The following is an 18,166-nucleotide window of genomic DNA, read 5'->3' on the forward strand; positions in this document are numbered from 1 at the left end:
AAAAAGATGGAACAGAAATTGAGATGCCCTTCAGGAACAAAACAAAGAAACAAGAAACATTGAACGATTCGAACCAGTGACTTAAAACTAGTCAATTACCGGAATGTCAAAATAAAACACACACATAATGAACAACACTCACATCAATGACGAGATTCACATTAACCGTCCTTATGAATCATGAACAACACTAAACAACTTAGAGATGAATGAAGAAAGCGTAGTAGACTTGACAATATCATCAGGCAGAGAATTCCAGTCTCTAGCCGTATTAATCCCCTGCCGTATTATTATATTATTAAGTATTAATCCCCTGCCGAGGAACCTGTTCACAACACTTTGACGGAGCAGAGAAAAAAAAATTAAATTATAGCTCTTTATTTATATTGATACGCAGCACATTGCAAAGCATGAACAGCTAAAAAAGAGGGGGGGGGGGGGGGGGGGAATTATGTATAAATAAAAATTTTCCCTCGTGCAGTTTGCAGTTACAACGAGACATCGAAGTGCATGCTGCACTCCAATTTTGGGTTCCCGACGTGCACTTCAAAAGCACTTCCTACGTGCAGTCCTGAAATTGTCTTTGAGCGCCTGATCGCAAGCCCATCTAAAACATTCCCGCCTGATGGTATAATCGCGCTCAGTATGAGCTACTACACTCTAGCACTCGAAGAAGCGCTATCGCGATGTGGCTCGGTCATGCATAGCGCGACAGTGTTACATGGCGCCTCAAAGGTGCACGGACGCCTAATTTGAGGCTGCGCGTTTTCGTCCTTACATTACTGCACATGAATCATTACGTCGAATTCACTACACTAGCTGAAAATTTATAAATTATTTTTTTTATCGATCAGTATCGGTTTCAACATCCGAACGGGGATTGCGGAGTATAAGGCGTTTTTACGTCGCGTCAAAGATGCAAGAATTGCGACATATTCGGTGCTCGTTCCTATATAAGTCATCCCATCTGCAGGACATACTTGCGTGAAGGTTGGGCCGAAATTAAACCAATAAAGCAGCGATCACACTGCAGTTCCTGTATGAATCGTGCAACCTCAACTCGTGCACCATTTGGCTGTTGAAGCCGGAACAACATAGAAAAACAAACATTCCAATTATAGGTAATTTAATGTTTGCTGGCGCGATCGACATGATTGTCATGTTATCAAATGTGCTCCACGACACTTCAAAGAAAGAACATGCGACTAAGATTTCACGCAGTGAAAGTCAGACTTTTCGTCCCGAAGTGCCAGCTGCGCTGTTTCACAGACGTATTCCCTATTCTCTCCGTCGTCAGTAACTGAAGCCGTCCAGAATACCAAGCACACATGAGGCATCACGCTCTCCTGTTCGTGCTCAAGAGCGTCTTATAAGGCCTATACGTGCTGCTCCTCGCTTCTGCGTCTATACCACTATCGAGCCGAGCATTCGATTACTCAGATCGGTAATTGACACTTGAATGCAGGCGACATGTATAGCACGATCGATGCGCAGTCAAACATCACCGAATTCGCATCGATCTCTGACGCCGAACCGATTGATAAAATATTAAGTGCTTTATCGTTGCATTGCGGAACAAATGGATAAGCGCGTATTCAAGCCCTGAAAGAATATGAAGGGGTTTTTTTTGTTTGTTTTACAAAATTTGAGGTTAGCTCATTTAGCACGTTGTGCACAGCTATCGATCCAGACACACTGCACAAGACAGGATAAGGTAACATGCGCCAATGCACTGCGCCATCGATCGTTTTTCTATCATTGTATCACAGATGCTATCTCTTCAAGAAAAAAAAAAAGCGCATTTCGGCCGGCTGCGTTTCCTTGTCCAACAAAGCTTCATCCTTCTATCTTATCTGTACTGCGTTCTCCAGTTTTGTCGGCTCTGAGCAAGGAGAGTAATACAGAACTTACTTCTTTATAACCGCCTTGGTTCTGAACTACAGACGGTTTGTATTTGACACAGCTGGCGCGGAATTTCAGGTATGATAAATTAAAAAAAAAAAATGCGTTGAAATTATCAGGAACGGCACCAGCTCATTCTTGGTAGGGTGGCGCTAAAGGGTTCGGGAGGGGGACGGAGAAAAATTTCTGGCTGGGGCGAGGCCTTCGTGGCATTGTTCGTAAAAAAAGAGCGACGAGACCTTAGCACAATAGCTGGCTCAAGTAAATGCATGAAATAAGACGTGTTGTTGGTTAATAAAAACACCTGGTCAGGGATTGAACTGAGGAAGCGCCCCAGTAGAAGTTTGGATTGACCCACCCTTCGCCTCCTCTTTGCGCCGTTACTGCAAATGAGGTTACAGGTAATACACCAGCAGTTATACGCGTTTGTATTTGAAGATGCCAGGGACAGCAATATATTTGACTATAGTTCTTGTAGGGATTCCTGCTTTGTAAAACCCAGGAATGAGGAGGAGAAAGGGGGAGGGGGCGTAAGTAGCTACTTTTTTTTTTATGAAATTGCGAACAGTGTTCACTTTTACAGCCCTGTCCAGGCTTCGCTGTGTAATGGAGGTCCTGTATCGTGAAATGTTTTTTCCACTGCGCGAGATATGGCGACCAATGACAACGACTGTCAAATTCTGCCGGTCGCCGGAGCTACTACGTCGCCGGAGGAATTTCACCTTGGAATCACCGGCGCGCTCTAGCAAGCCAGACATAGGCGAACAAACACACATAAATAATCGATCGTGAGACTCTCGCAAGGCTGCCGCACAGCAAAGCGAAGCTCCGTAGATCGCGAACACGCATCGCAGACTGGAATGCGAGACGCAAAGACGACACTCGCGCGCTACGCTCCCGCTCGCCAGCCCGCGCCCGCCAACCTCATCGACGGCTCCTGGTGGCCGAATTTCGCATCCTTCCTCCTCGCCACCGCGCCCAAGCATCCCTCTACCTCCGCCTCCTCCTCTCAGCATGAGCGAAGAAAAGAAGAAGGAACGAAAAAGATGGAGCGCTTGTTTCCGGTCATAAAGCTGATGATGATGATGATGATGATGATGATTATGTGGCAATCCCTTTGCATCGGGGGGGCGCACGATGTGTACCCTAGCCGTTTACATGACATAAGTCTTAGCATATACACACACACAGCCACACACAGACCACTTAAACACAGTCGGGGGGTGCGTTCGCTGGAGTCACCGAGTTCGCCTTCGGCTTGCGCTGATCTGAGTTCGCCTTCGGCTTGCGGTCTGACATCGCAGCGCCGCCCGACGTCAAAAACCCGTGTCATATTCGCGGGAGAGAATGAACGAGGGAGAGCGGAAAGAAAACCAAGAGTTTTTTGGGGGTGCAAGCGAACGACGGCTTGCCCTGACGATGTTGTGTCACAGGAATGGGCCATGTCGTCGCCTTGTGTACTTGGCCTGACTACCGCACACTCCACCTCGAATGCACCCGCCGTCCTGCAGCCCCACGATCATCACCCATAGCACCCGAGTGACGGACGGTCGAGCAACGACGACGACCAGCGCCGCGGCAAAACAAACCGCTCGCTCGCTCCTCGGCCGACACGGCATGCCGCCGCGGTCGGCCCGCCGACTGCGCTACAGGCTCCTGAGGTAGGCACGAGGAATCCATCTTTGCTTCGCTGCGTGGCCGAACACGACAAGGAGCCCCGAAGAAGAAACGGAAGCACAGCGCTACATTACTCGCCCCGGCCGACGCTCTCGCCGGCGCCGATCTGCCCCCGGCTGGGTGACATTTGAGAATTGGCGCTCGACGAGCCGCGCGACGACGTATGCGCCCTATCAATCAACCGCTCGTCCATAGCGCCGACCTGGTCGCCTGTTCGCCGCACTCGAACGACACCCAAGTGCACGGAGTCCGGGACCCGTGCGGCCAGCACCACCACGTGCGGCACGCTGTGCTTGACGACGACGACGAGGAGGAGGCTGGCGAGCGGCGGCCGGACGCCATGTACGCGCAAAACGGAGATGCCGGTGCGGACGGAGGCCATACGCTGGCCCGGCCACCGCTGCTGACCTCTCCTGCGGTGAAGCGGCGCCGCAGCGAGGACGGTGAACGCACCAAGAAAGCCGCCCGCGGGGACGTGCAGCGCGGATGCGAGTCCGACAGCGGCTTGCCCAACGACGGCGGTCAGGCACTGGCTTCGCATCACCACCATCACCACCACCACCACCACAAGAAGACGACCGGCGGCAACGACAGCGCGGACCAGGCAAAGGGCGACCTGCATGGCGTCTGCACGCTCGAGGAAGGCTCGCTCAAACTCAAGATCTCGCTGCACCGACCGCACGCTGTCACACCTGACGGCTTATCTGCGGCCAAGCCCCCCGGCGATAAGGCAGCGACTAGCCGGCCGTCGAGCCCGCCGTCCCTGGCCAAGCCCGAAGCCGAGGAACGCGCTTCGTGTGGCTCTGTGTCTACAAGAGGTTCCCCAGCTCCACCGGCCTCTCCAGCAGCCAGTCACTCTGCCGTGCAAAAGATGGAATCTGTGTCCCAGAGCGCATGCTGTGACAGCAACCATACTCTTGGTGTTTCTAGTGAAAGTTTGTTTGTCCCTTTTGCAGTGCGAAAGGTGGAGCTGCCCACAGCACCCACATCTGGCGGGGTTGCATCAGAGTTGTTAACCAAAGATTCTCCATTAACTTCAGTACTTGATACCTCAAACCATTTCCCAAACAGTGCTGTGAAAACCGACACACAGGTTGTAAGTGGCTTGCCACCTAGACACACTTCAATCAGCACAGCGTCGAACACTGCCTCCTCTACTCTATCAAAGACTGCCATGCCAAAGGTACCGCTGTCTGAACCAAACACTGACTTCTTGCAGGGCAGGAAATTGACCGGCACCCATACTACTCCCAAAGAACTTGTGCATAGGATGGACACTGGTGGAACCGTTCACAGTGCAGTGGGGGGTCGCTCACTTCCTCGCAAAAGTACTACTCCTGGCCATTATGTACCCTACGAGCCTCCACAAAACAGAAGGCGTCTTATTCAGGACACTTCAAAGCTTAAGTGCAAGATGAGAGGTCACACAGAGCTACCTGCACTACAGCCTCTGGACAGCAGCAAATCTCCACAAACCTTCCATCATGTCCATGTGTCTGTGGGCCAAAATGGTGGCCGGGGCTTTGTCAACCACAATTCAATCATGGACCACCCCAGTGTGCATGCAAGAATGTTCCCTTCGGGATCGCCACCACCTGCCAAGCTGGCTGCACTTCTCTGTTTGGGCAAGTCCCAAGGGTCCTCTGCAAGCAGGCAGCCTGTGGTCCAAAGCAAAGCAGGCACGTCTTCGGAGCACCAGCCTCTGGACTTGTCGCGAACTGTGACCAAGGCCACCGCGCCCAAAGTGTCTTGCTTGGGCCGCGCCAGGCCAAACTATGTTCCACCCATCGGTTTGTTCTACATGAGGTCTGGTAGCAGGCAGAGACTGGACAGCATCATTAAGAAGCTGTGGGCAAAGCACAACAGCGCTGCTCGAGGCAGGCCGCGCCCTTAGGTACTCTGCGTGTGAGGACTACAACAATGACGGCCCTTTCGTGAATTGCAATGTTTCAGTCGTTGACATACGGGCGAGTGCAGCTGTGAATGTTTTTTGTAGATCACAATGCTCGTGTTTTGAATTGGAGGGGCAGGGGAATTCTTGTTACTTTGTATTAAAAAGTGTGTAGAGGTCTCCACGAACCCCGTCTCCCGTCTTTCTGCGTGCAATGAAAGGCAAGTCCCTTTATCGTGGCCCGTTCGCTGTTCGCAGAACAATGCAATGCGTCACATACAGCACGGCCACCACCGCCCGGTGCCAACGGCACCACTCATGCGGAAAAACGCATTTTGCACTGTTCTCATCAGTGCGCGGACCTTTATCCGTATACTGGTACTCGAAAAAAAAACAACAGGTAAGACCAGCGAAAACGAAGGTGTCGAGACAGCGGCTGCCGGCGCGATACTGCATCAAATTTTGACTGTGTCCGCAGCAAAACGGCAAACAGCGGCAAAATTTTCACCGGCGGCGGCTGCTACCGCGCTGCTGCTGCCGCGAGTGGCAGAGAGGAAGGGCGCGCGACTCGTGGCGCCCTCCCTGGGCGACCGAAACAGACTGAGGTCTTTTACCCCGTTCGCGCACAGGGGCGAACGCAGCAGCGGAACGAGCGCTGCGCGATGACGCCGGCCGCTAAGAAGGGCAAGTACGACGCCAAGTTCAAGCTGCAGGTGATACAGTTCGCCGAGCGCTTCAGCAACCGGGCTGCCGGCACGAAGTTCGGCCTGAACGAGTCCACTATCCGCGGATGGCGCAAGGTGAAAAAGGCGGCCACCGCCAGCACTCCACCGGCCACGCCGCCGCCGCCACCGCCGCGCGGTCACGCAGCAGCGGCCGCCCTGCACCATCAGGGCTGCTGGCCGCAGGCACCCGTGGGCGCAGCCGCGTGTTACGCACCACGACCCCCCGGAGAGGTGCGCGGTGAGCCCTGCTGGAGCGAGAGCTGGCATCGAGAACCCGCACGTGCCGTGGCCGCTGCCGACGCGAGCCTCTACCGGAAGTGTCCACCGCGCGAGCCGCAGGCCAGCGAACCGCCGTCGCCGGCAAGAGCGCCCGCTTTCCTGCCGCCCTGCGAGTACCCCAGCTACGCGCCACCGATGATGCCTGCGGCTGCCGCCCCGCCGCCGCCACCCGCCAAACGCGTGCTACTACGCGGCGACTACGGCAACGGCTTTCCCGAGGTGACCGTCCCGTTCACGGTGATCGCCGAGAAGGCACTACGCGCGCTATGCGAGCAGCGGGGCCAGGCTGCACCAACGAGCGCCTGCGCCACCGACAAACGCGAGGTGTTCGCCAGCTTCCTGGGACTGACGCCCAACAGACTGGTGGACAACGTGACGTGACCGGCGGCCCCGCGACGGACCCCCCGGGTCGCGGAGGCGGCAGGCCCGGGCGAGCCGCGCACGCGGTCCCACCACTACCATTAGTCAACGCTGCCCGTCAACTATTACAACTCGGCTGAGCCTCTTCACGTGGACGACGACGAAGAACCAGCGCCGGGGGGTCGCCAACCGAAGTGCGTTTCCTCCCGGGCGTCAGGCCGACCCGAAATTCGTCCTCCCCGAAGGAGGAACGCCTGATCACGTCCTTCGGACGGCCTCGCGCACACACGCTTTCTTCGCGCTGTCTGTCCTCCGAACGCGCTCCTACTTAGCTCAGTGCAATACTTTTCCCCTCTTTCCTTTCGCCCCGCGCTGTTGTTTTGAGCCGCCATGGCATATATGTGCAACGCGCATTGCCTTAGCCTACCTTCGGGACTGGCCGTGCCAAACACGGTGACTGCCGCCTTGTTCTCTCTCTCTCTCTCTTTTTTTTTCTTTTTTTCAAAATTCGCCAAGCTGGTGCGATTGTGAGACCTGGTTGCCTCTTTAGAGCATGCACACAGTATCTGTGCAATCAGTGCCAGTCACAGCACATAACTTTACTACTACTCACTTTTGCTTCTCTTCGGCCACATGATCCATGCACAAACTAACTTAGTGGACTGCAGCTTTTTCGTGTGTTTACATTACTTCCTTTAGGAAAGATATGACGTATGTACATATATATATGGAATATGCTAGGTCTGACTTGTAAAATGAGTTTTCACATAGAACTATTAAAAACTATGACGAGGCATTATAAGGCTTTGTTTGGTGGATGCCCGATATTTTTTACTTGTCTGGAATGAGGTTACAAGCATAATGATTATGGTGCCGAGAGGGGTCCTTGGTGTTGACTACTGCCACATGGTGATGCAGATGTGAGACACTTAGCATGTTAAACCTCCTTTTAGGCACGCTGTTGAGAAATCCATGCAATCCGGCTGATGCGTGAAGCTAAAACGCCTCTGCCTCTGCTCAATGAATAGCCCCTGGTGAAGAAAACACTGTGCTTGTCTAAATGTCAAGTAGGTGTATCTCCTTATGAACTATCTTCCAAGAGACAGTCCACATTCCAGTCTTCAGCCGTCCTCTCTTACTTAGATACATAATGTACTGCTCAAAGTTGCACATTTGCTACCCTCCCGAATCCAGAAACTGTTAGTTATTACTTGTCAGCCAAAGTCCCTTAACTGTGCCTGAACAAACTGCTCTGTACTGACTTCGAAAAACGTGGATGCAATTAAAGGAGGAAATCTTTGCTGGCTTTTTTTGACTGTGGTCTCCTTCCTTGTGCTGCCATCACATTACGGGTGGCACAATACCCTTATTCTAATTCTCAGCATCCCTTTCAAAGAAGCAAAAATGGCACACACAGACGTGATGGACTCCAGTGTAAGGTTTGTTTGCCTTTTACCAATTCTGTTGGAAGCAGCATGTAAAAGCTTAAAGGTAAGCACTGCCGAAAAACTAGCGTTAATATTAGCTGCATGCCTTCCTTGTGGTGTTGCATAAGAAATGAGAAACATGGTTCACTACTTGGTATTTGCAAAACACCACCAATTTACACCTGAATCTCTTCTCTAATACTGTTTCCATTTCATCAACTAAACAATAGCTATCAAGGCACCAAAAATACTGCAATGGCTAATGCTACGAAGTTGTTCCAGTGTTTACTTTAGATAGCATGTATTAGCAATTACAGAAGTTGCTTTTCATGCCTCATGTGACCCGAAAACTCCTTGCACGTCACAGCCTCCATTTGGTTGTTGAAACTGAAACTGCATCAAGAAGAAATTCAACCACAGCCTTCTTTAATGGCTGTAAGGAATACCACAGTGCGGTCCATGTGCAGTAAAGCATCATTTGAAAGGACAAAAAGAAAGCAAAAATATGACATTTGTACAGTCATTAAACATCAAAAATAAGCAACTAGTCTTGCAATTCACTAATTCTTCACTTGTGTTGAAAAACACGCTAGCAGAAACTGCTAAGTGACTCTTTTCTTTCACCTCTCATGTCGTCAAGAACTGCTGCGCTCACTAGGAGCCGCAACGTGCATGAGATTGTAGGGGCTCGATCCGCCAATCGATATGGCAATTCCCAGTGCTGAAAGTTATACAACCTGAGGCCAATGAAAAGAGCTGAGTATTCTGAATGGTTGTGCATACTTAGTATGCAGTATGAAGGCGCATGGATTCACTATAAACCAGAAACTTCAATTACCTCATCTAGGGCACGTGAAATAGACGAAAAATGTCACTTCAAAAAGGTGCACCTATCTTTCATTCATCTGCTTGTAATGGCATCAAGGAAACATGAGGAAAGGTTCCAGAGTTGAAGTGGACTTGCAGTACATCCCTTTAAAACTAGAGTAGGAAAAAACATCGCTGGAAAAGTCAACTGCAGCCAGCGACAGTGTGCTTCCAACATTCAGAGTGAAGTAATATGAAGACAACTGGTTGTATGTTGGCCAAATTAGGCTATGCTCTCATGAAGCAGTCACTTTCTTTTTTCTTTGAAAAGTCGCAGAGCAGAATAATAATGCTTAAAGGCAAGCAAACCAATTCATTTTAATGTGAAAGCATTATACTTGTAGGCAAAATATGCAGGAAAAATCTGTCAGCACGAAAACGTCGCCCCGTATAGATGAATGTGAAAAGTTTACCGGTTTTGTGTAGTAAATTCACGAGAGAGTAATATGTAGTAGTGAAATTGACCAATTGTAATTAGTTATCTATAATAAAACAGCGTAAAAATGAAACTGAACAAACACAACAACACAGGCACCAACTTGTTCCGTCTGACTTCTGCTCGTTCCGTCTTTTGTCTTTTCCGGACTGTATTAATGTGGATAACAGGAAGCAACTTGCTCAGCTTTCTGTTCTTCTATAATTAGTTAATCAATTAAATTGACTTAATGATTTGAATGGTTAATTCAATTCAAAGCGGCGTCTTGTGTGAATGTGTTGGTGAAAAATAGTGCGTAAAAAGATTACTTTGTGCGTAAAATGTACTGTGGTAGGAATGAAAACAAAATTCGTGAATTAGTTAAGTGATTCCTAGTCATGGACAGACAACTGCAGCATAAAAGAAATAGTAATATGGAATTGAATGAATTCAATTCTCAATTGTGAGACATTCGTGTTACATGACCACTTCACATGGCGGTCAAGTTGCATGAAAATGTTACATGGCTATGAGCACTGGCCTTGCGCGCGATGCACCATGTGCAGCAGAAATGGTCAGGCTTTCGCATTTCCCCAGTGCTCTCAGTTTTTTTACTTTTCTGACAACTAAAAATGAACACTTGTGGTAAAGCACTTCATATATTCCCGTCACAAGTTACAATGACCACCATAGTGCTGCATATATTTAAAAATAAATAATTTACCCGCTGGGGTGGCACAGTGGTTACAGTGCTCTACCACTGTTCCCAAGAATGCAGGATCGAATCTCGGCCTCGGCGTCCGCTTTTCAATAGAGGCGAAAACCAAGACGCCCATGTGCTATGCGATGTCAGTGCACGTTAAAGAACTCCAGGTGGTCGAAATTGCCGGAGTCCTCCGCTACGGCATCTCTTGTAGCCTGAGTTGCTTTGGGACGTTAAACCTTACAAATCAAACCAACCAAAAATAAATAAATATAACAAGATAGTCATGCATAACTCTTCGATCAGAGGCACATCCTAAATGTCATGAAGCTGCTAAAAACTGTAAAAACATTTTGATCAGTGGGTCTCTACTGAAGACAAGTAATAAGGGAGTAGTTACTCATTGATATCCATCCAAGTGCAGCCATACGGCTGCAAAGGAAAGCTGTAGCTGTATAGCTTTCCTTTGTAGCCATATGGTTGTGCTTGGGTGGATGTCAATGAGTAACTACATTACATATCTACTCCGTCTGGGGGATTCCCCTAAATATTCGACCAACACCATTCCTTCACTCTCGCCCTACTATCTGATTTGCTGACCATCCTGGTTAGCTCAGTTGATGGAGCGACTTCCCTGGAAAGGCAGTGGTTCCATGTTCAATCCCTGGACCAGGACAAATTTTTTTTAACTGCGAAGTTTTTGAGAAAGCTGTACAGCTTTCCTTTGTGGCCGTATGGCTGCGCTTGGGTGGATGTCAATGAGTAACTACTCTCTTATAACAAATCTACTCCACCATGGGGGATTCCCCTAAATATTCGATCAACTGAAGCAAAAGAAACACAATTATTACGGCAAAACAGAATCATGTTAGATGACGCTCAGTAAAAACCAGGAAGAGGAATCTGGCTGCTCTAAAAAAAAATTTCATTTCAGTTACTACAGCATTAGCCCTTTGACAGATTTTTTGCATGAAATTTGAGCCAAATGGTGTTTTAGTACCCATACCACCATCTGCTTGAAAAAAAATATGTGCTGGACAAATCCTGCTCGCTGCAAACCAAGTGTCAAGCAACACATGACGTGCTGGACTCGTTAGGAACTGGAGATGACAATCAGACTGTGAAAGGCATGACTCATCCACTTAAGAGCCTGATGAATGATGACAGTGCATAATTATTACACACGTTCACGTAAGTGAACTGACAACATTGAAATTTAAAGAAAAGAAAATTGTAGTCAAGCCAGTGCAGCATGTAAAACAGAAGTAGGAAGAAAACGAATAGAATAAACCAGAAGTAGAAGGTGACTAAGTACAAGCACAAATGTGCAAAGAAAAGGGCAAACACAGCTGAAAATATTGTTTGGGCCAAGATCCACACATATGCGCACTGCAAACTAAAAAGAAGGAAGGGTAGTGAGTAGTTAAAGTGACATCACAGGTTTATGTGAAATGTTTTATCTGATAGCGAATTCCAGAGCATCATTGAATAAAAAAAAATAGTAGTAGTTTACTAGCAGTATGTAGCTATATGGTATGCATGCTACTGGGTGGCCAGCTCAAGCAAGAAGGTGGCCTTAGTGGTTATGAAAGCTCATGATATGATCACGGGTGATGGAGCACGAAGCATGTGAAGAAATGTATGAACCAATGTGACGTGATAGGAGCATCGGCAGAAAATGTGACTGTTTTAGCAACACGTTCCCAGTGCACTCTCTGAGCATACAGATGTTACTACCTTTCAGCCCTTAGCTAATGCTATGAGAAAATTCCAGGAAAAGACAGCAAGGCTGCGTGCATCTCCACCCCATATCTCTAAGAAAAGAGCAGAACACTGCATTGTTTCTGACAATATCTTGTTTGGTAGCAAACTGAGGCCATGGGAAGCAGTCTGCAGCATTCTGGAGCTTAGTTCCCCTTTGAGATCCAGCAACATTACTCGATTAGGATACAAGAAATTCTAGGACACCAGTCACTGCTACAGTACCTCAATGCTATGGTGGTAGGGAGCATTATATATGCCAAGCAAAGTGAAAAGAAATAAGCCTGACTTTAAAGAAATGAAGATAACACTCATGTTTGTGACTTGCTTGATGATGCAACAAACAGTTGGTACACTCTGAAGTTTCTGTAGAGTTCAGTTTCAAAAGAACATGCATCCATGCAGCCAAGTTTGAAGCGTTCCACGAAAACATATACTAGCAGCCGTGTTTTATTGTTTTCCGAAATTATGACAAAAAGCATTTAATTCTTTCCCTCCTCGCAACAGCTAGCCAATTCCATAAGTAGCCAGTAGTAATACATTCAGTCCATTATAATTTGTTTTAGCAAAATAGTTGTCTTTCATAAAATAACTCTTCTTGGACGCAAGCCCTGTGCAACGTCTTCTGTGATTTAATAAGTTATTTGAACATTAAAAACCGCACTAGATATGTAACTGCTTATCAAGCATACCTGGTAAAGCTATGCGGTATAAATGTGAATTAATCCTGCAAGTGAAAATTTGAAGTTTTCTAGTTTTGAATAAGGTTATCGAGACTTTTTGGTTATACATAATTAATAATAGAATTTTTGGGCTTTGAATTCATGGCAGTATGTATAATTCGGTTTTAACTGAAAAAGGTTGCTACCCTTAGCATAAGAAGCATAACTTGATGACTGTTAAGAATGAGCAACAGTCAGTTAAAACACAAAATGGACTAAATAAGAAAGCCAGGATAGTGACATGATAGCTGCATTGTTGGATAAGCAGTACAGTTGTGCTATTTGAGGTATTGCTACGCTATACTACATGCCGGACTAGCAGGCAACACCTCCTCGCCACCTGCTAGCTGAGTACTGTTTGTTCGCTATCATCACTAGCTCAGGCTATTTAGTCGGTAATTCATCGGTCCCAGTCATTCACAAATGCAACAAGAACAACAAAGCCAACTGGAGGCCTTTTTGGTTAACATCCCTGCCTTCTCTCCTCCTCCTTATCTATATATCCACTTGTATTTTTGTATGCCATCTACCTCATTCATTTGAGTTACTTTTTAATGATGGCAGAAATTCCTCCTATAACCAAACCACTGCTCCAAGTACTACCAAAAAATTGCTGATGAATACTGTCCATGCTTGCAAACATGTGGAGGCAGTCTCCTAGTGTGTTTCTGCTATACAGAACAGATGCACTAAATCACCAAAAAAGTCAGTAATTCATTCATCGAAATTAATATATTGCCAAAAAAAGAACTGAAAAATTGCATTTTGAAATAAACACAAAAAAAATTGCATCAAATTTTCAAAAACACAAGCCAAATAGTCGAACCCTATATATAATGGTGAATCGATGGTAACTTTTCTCGTTCACATCATCAGATCTCAGGAATGATGCTTCAGAAACTTAACATATCACAAGTGGTAATATCACAGTGGTCTTGTACAGCACTGCACACAACAAAGCGCTCTGCACATGGTGATGCATATGGGCATAACGTGTGCTGTATCCCGTGCCATGCATTAAACGCTGAAGGAACTGGTCGTTGCAGCATTCCGTGCTACATTTCCCAACAACCATGCCAGCCACCGTAAATGTTTTTGATGCACACCGAGTTCACCTCATATTCCAGTCACCACAGTCACATAATGTTATCATATCGCTGGCTGCAATGGAAGCATAAGCCCGTCCTTTTGAAGAAACTGCCACATCAACTTCCACAACTCTCTAGAAAACAACCGGGTTAATGCATATGTGACTAGCAACATTTCGTCAAAGACTGCCGACCACACATGTCACTTTTGTGACCACAATCATGTATTTTTTCCCTTCTTTCTGTGGACACAGTTCACGTGACAAATAGTGTATTTTTCAAAGTTATGATAACGTATCTGGCCGTAACCATTGGCACGTGATGTGCTGATTCATGAAAAATGTGGAATGTTCAGGTGTGCAAATGCAATGACTTCTCTCAAAGCGTGCATGCAGTCTGTACACCTTGAGAGAATGAAACAAAATAGTCTTCCCACACTGCTCGTGAGTCCAGCGCGGTGTTCCTTTTGAGACTCCTCGTAGAATGTTTCACCACTGACAGTGAATGGCAACGCATTTACAACTGGTGAGAGGCAACACAGAGGCCAGTGGCTGAAAACGGGAGAGAGGGAAGTGGCGGCAGTGAGGAGGTAGGACTTGCCTGGTCAGCGCCCGTGAGTGGGCACACTTGTGACAGGTACTCGACCAGAGCCAGGTGGTCGCCCAGGTGAAAGCAGCGGCCCTTGCCTTGGCTGTACAGCCACTCGGCCTTGAGGCTGCACCGGTCAAGTGCGCTCAACCTGACAGATTTGCTAAGCAAATTCCAAGCACAGATTTCCACTCCAATTAATAAATGGAGGTAGTCTGTTAGCACGAGTAAAACATCACAGCAAACAAAGCGCAGTTCAATGTGATTCAAAGACGAAAGGAGCAGCTAGTCTTGCAAAAATAACTTCAGTCCAAGTAGGTTTAGTCTAGGCCATATACTTTCCAGCTCCAACTACAAAACAGTGACAAATGTTCACCAGTAAAAAAATTATGCGTTCTGTTAAAACCGAGAAACATCGACTTCTACTCCAGGCTAGCTGATGAGCATTTTTGCCAAAGGCCGTTCTCGGTCCTTGCCTTTAAAAGCACAAAAATGGCTCTCAAACATTCAAAAAGTTATGATCTAAATACCACGTCCCCCTGGTGCTTGAACCCCATGAATATTGTTGCTAGACTTTGTTCTGTCTTTAGAAAAGCACAATTACTGTGGCTCAGCATCTAAGTGCAAACAGCTAACTTGATGAGGGGCAGTTTTTAACCACTATTAGTGATTTCACTGATCAGTGTGGGGTCTTGTATTTTTCTTTCTGACATTTACATGCATCCTAATTGCCTGCATTGTTCCTAACGTCCTAGGACATTTTGGGTTTCCCCGTTTCGGGTAGGATTTCTTGAGGCTGCAAGCTGTAAAAACAAACTAACACTCAAGAGTCATCGATAGGACTCTAAGCACCACACACATTTACCACAAAAAACTGTGTCCATATGAGTGCATTGCATAAGCATAAATGAAATACACAAAACTGCTGTTTCCTGACTCCGTAATTTTAGCTTTAAGAATTTGCTTTTTTTTTTTTTTTTTTTCACTCAAGATTGCTGTTTTTAGTGTTTCCATCACAGAACTAGCTGAAAGGCACCTATTTGTCCAAGGAAATACAAAACCAAGAATTATACCCAAATTTTTCTAAAAAATAAAGGCTGCCTAGCTAAATAAAAAGTGCCCTTCCAGTCACATCAGACTATTCGAGGGAATAACAGCTTCAACTATCCACATGTCATGCTCCAAGGAGGGGGAATGAAATGTTTGGGAATCAAACTGTGATGACGGTACGTAAATGATCACATAAAGAAGTAAGTCACAATGCCTTGACTGCAAAAAAAAAAGAATAAAAATGAAGATGCACTAATGCCATTTCATGGTTAATTAAATTTGCACAAACATTTATGGCTCACATTTCTTCAGAATGCCCCTGCATTTAAAGCTGTCACATTTTACACTTTTCTTCAACAAATCATAGTAAGAGCAAAAACGTTTTCATGCGTATGTTTTGTTTTACAATCCAATCCAAATCAGATTAAAACAGTGTTTTATTTAGTAACATTACAAAGCTAACTAACATATACCAAACACGGGATAAATAAGAAGCTTCAGCCCATTTCTGTTTCTTGTCCTCTGTGCACACTTGAACACTTCTTTAGGCACTAATGAAAATGTGTTCAGTACAGATTTAGCAGGGCAGATGATTGCCATCTAAAACTTACGCCCATTCACCTTCCATTTTCTTGAGTGATGTGGCTGTGAGAAAGTATTTCGAAGAGCCATCAAGTATTCACACTAGGCAGCGAATGAGCCTGCTGTAATTAGCAGCCTTCAACTCAAATGGAAAATTTTACAAATGGATTATAATTATCGTGACAGCCATCCCTGCATTTGGTTTACACAAGAAGAAGCCTCAACATAATTTTCTTTATTAACTTAAGCTATGTACACTCTTATCTCACAACTTGCTTGCAGTTATAAAAAAAACAGCGCGAAACACGCAGACGAAAAAAGAGAAAAACACACCACAAGCGCTGTACTCTCAATTGAACTTTAATCATTGGAAACACGATATATAAGGGAATACAAAAACAAACACAAAGAAGAGCACGTGTAGTTACGTGTTGTCAAGATACTCCCCTTCACTATCACGCAGTAACAGCGAAGGTTTGTTAACGTACAACCTCGGTCTTTTCTTCATTTCAAAGGCTTCAACAATTTCCCTTGTCAGCTGCACCGATTGTTTGTACAAAATGTCACTATAGTGGAATAGAGGGGAACATGATTGGCATTCTTGGATATGGTCGGTTAAATTTGGGGAACGGGCAGATACCAGTGAGCCTGCTGTGTGGTGTAGGCTACGAGTGGAGGGCAACAGCTTCCATTAGTGTGCTCTTTCCATGTGCTTGCATATACACCATACAATTTTAAACTTGTCCCTTTCAGCCCATAGCCTCCACTCCACCATGAGCAAGTTATGAGACATGGCTTGGGGACCTCTATATACAATGCCAGAAATATGCTTGCACTCAATTATACTTTGTGAAGTAGTTCTTTCAAACATTAGAGTTGAAATTTTCAGGAGAAATACAAAGCTAAACACAGGAGGTCCAATCACTCGAATAAAGCAAGTACTAAATGCAAATGCGTCTAGTAGATATAGAAGTAAGCTGTATTGTTGTACTAAATAATAGCCGAGGCTTAATCATCTCATCTAAAGGGGAAAAAAAAAAAACAACGTAGATACATAAAAATTTTATAATCTTGGCCCCAAGCTGAATCAGTTTTAAATGGAAATTTTTCCCACTGCATTTCAAAACTGAAAGCTAATTTCCTGGCACAACCAAAACACAAATCCTCCCCATGAAAGAAAGACATCAAACTGAAGCTCTACTATAGTTTATTTCAGTGTGAGAGCTATTACAAGCAAAATTCCTAAATTAAATAAAACAAAAAAGGTACAACTATATAAAAAAATTCTGTCTAGTGTCTATCACAAAGTAGTATACCTACTTGCCACTCTCCTCAAGAGTTATGGTTTAGTTTGTGTGGTTTAACGTCTCAAAGCAACTCAGGCTAGTTAGTTACTAAGTCTGTGCACATCAACTGCACCCATATATTCGCAGAAATCCAGCCTGGCCAGAGTGTCTACTGTTACCTGTGCTGTCAGCAAAGGCAGGGCAACACCTCCAGGTCTCTAAAACACACGGTACATTGTCATGTGTAATAGAACCATGCATGGCAGTAATACGACTCGTCGATAATGAGTGGCTGCTGTGGATAAATAACATCACAAAAAATATGCAGATATGAAAACTAAAAAGGATGCTTCCAGCCCAATTCACGCATTGCCAGCCACAGATGTTGTGTGGTATTGCCTTGCTAGGCACGGGTCACCAGTTGACCCACTTTTAGCAAATAAATCTAGCTGCAGAAAGTGCACATGCTCAAGTGTTTTTTCCTGCAAATAACACTGTCACAATTCCAGTGGCTTGCTACGACAATGACACGTTTCTCAGCCCACAATGTGGCCGTGTGACTGGAGCAAGAAAAAAAAAAATGTGTCAGGCCTGTTCAGCGAAGCCTAAAATCATGCCACTAGGCAAGGACTCTGAGACGTAACTGTCATATAAAAACACGTTTTAGCTAATGAAAGCACCATCCCAACTTCATGTAAAGAGGCATTAGTTCAAGAACAACCTCTTGGTCACATTGGCGGGCAACCTGATTTACTTCATTGCAGATATCATGCTGGGATGCATCTATTCCCTCTATCCTAACCTTGTCTGCAAAGGTGGGGCTAGTGAAACCCAGGCTATGTA

The 18,166-nt window shown here is 46.0% G+C and overlaps 3 protein-coding genes across 3 annotated transcripts in view; 2 read left to right on the plus strand and 1 right to left on the minus strand.

The window, feature by feature from the left end:
* Positions 1–18,166, minus strand: part of Cep97 (centrosomal protein 97kDa) — a 140,593-nt gene that overhangs the window by 110,055 nt on the left and 12,372 nt on the right. Inside the window, exon 9 of the mRNA XM_084592355.1 lies at positions 14,418–14,532. Coding sequence (XP_084448481.1) covers positions 14,418–14,532 — 115 coding nt within the window. The remainder of the gene's footprint in view (positions 1–14,417; positions 14,533–18,166) is intronic.
* Positions 3,237–5,650, plus strand: LOC146208262 (uncharacterized). The gene has a single exon (XM_084592340.1). The coding sequence runs from the start codon at positions 3,743–3,745 to the stop codon at positions 5,471–5,473; it is 1,731 nt and encodes a 576-aa protein (XP_084448466.1). The 5' UTR covers positions 3,237–3,742; the 3' UTR covers positions 5,474–5,650.
* On the plus strand, positions 6,062–7,341 carry LOC146208263 (uncharacterized). Its single transcript, XM_084592346.1, has one exon. The coding sequence runs from the start codon at positions 6,133–6,135 to the stop codon at positions 6,853–6,855; it is 723 nt and encodes a 240-aa protein (XP_084448472.1). The 5' UTR covers positions 6,062–6,132; the 3' UTR covers positions 6,856–7,341.

This window comes from Amblyomma maculatum, chromosome 1 (assembly GCF_055883805.1).
Source record: "Amblyomma maculatum isolate TAMU_Amacu chromosome 1, ASM5588380v1, whole genome shotgun sequence".
In the NCBI taxonomy this organism is placed as follows: Eukaryota; Metazoa; Arthropoda; class Arachnida; order Ixodida; family Ixodidae; genus Amblyomma; species Amblyomma maculatum.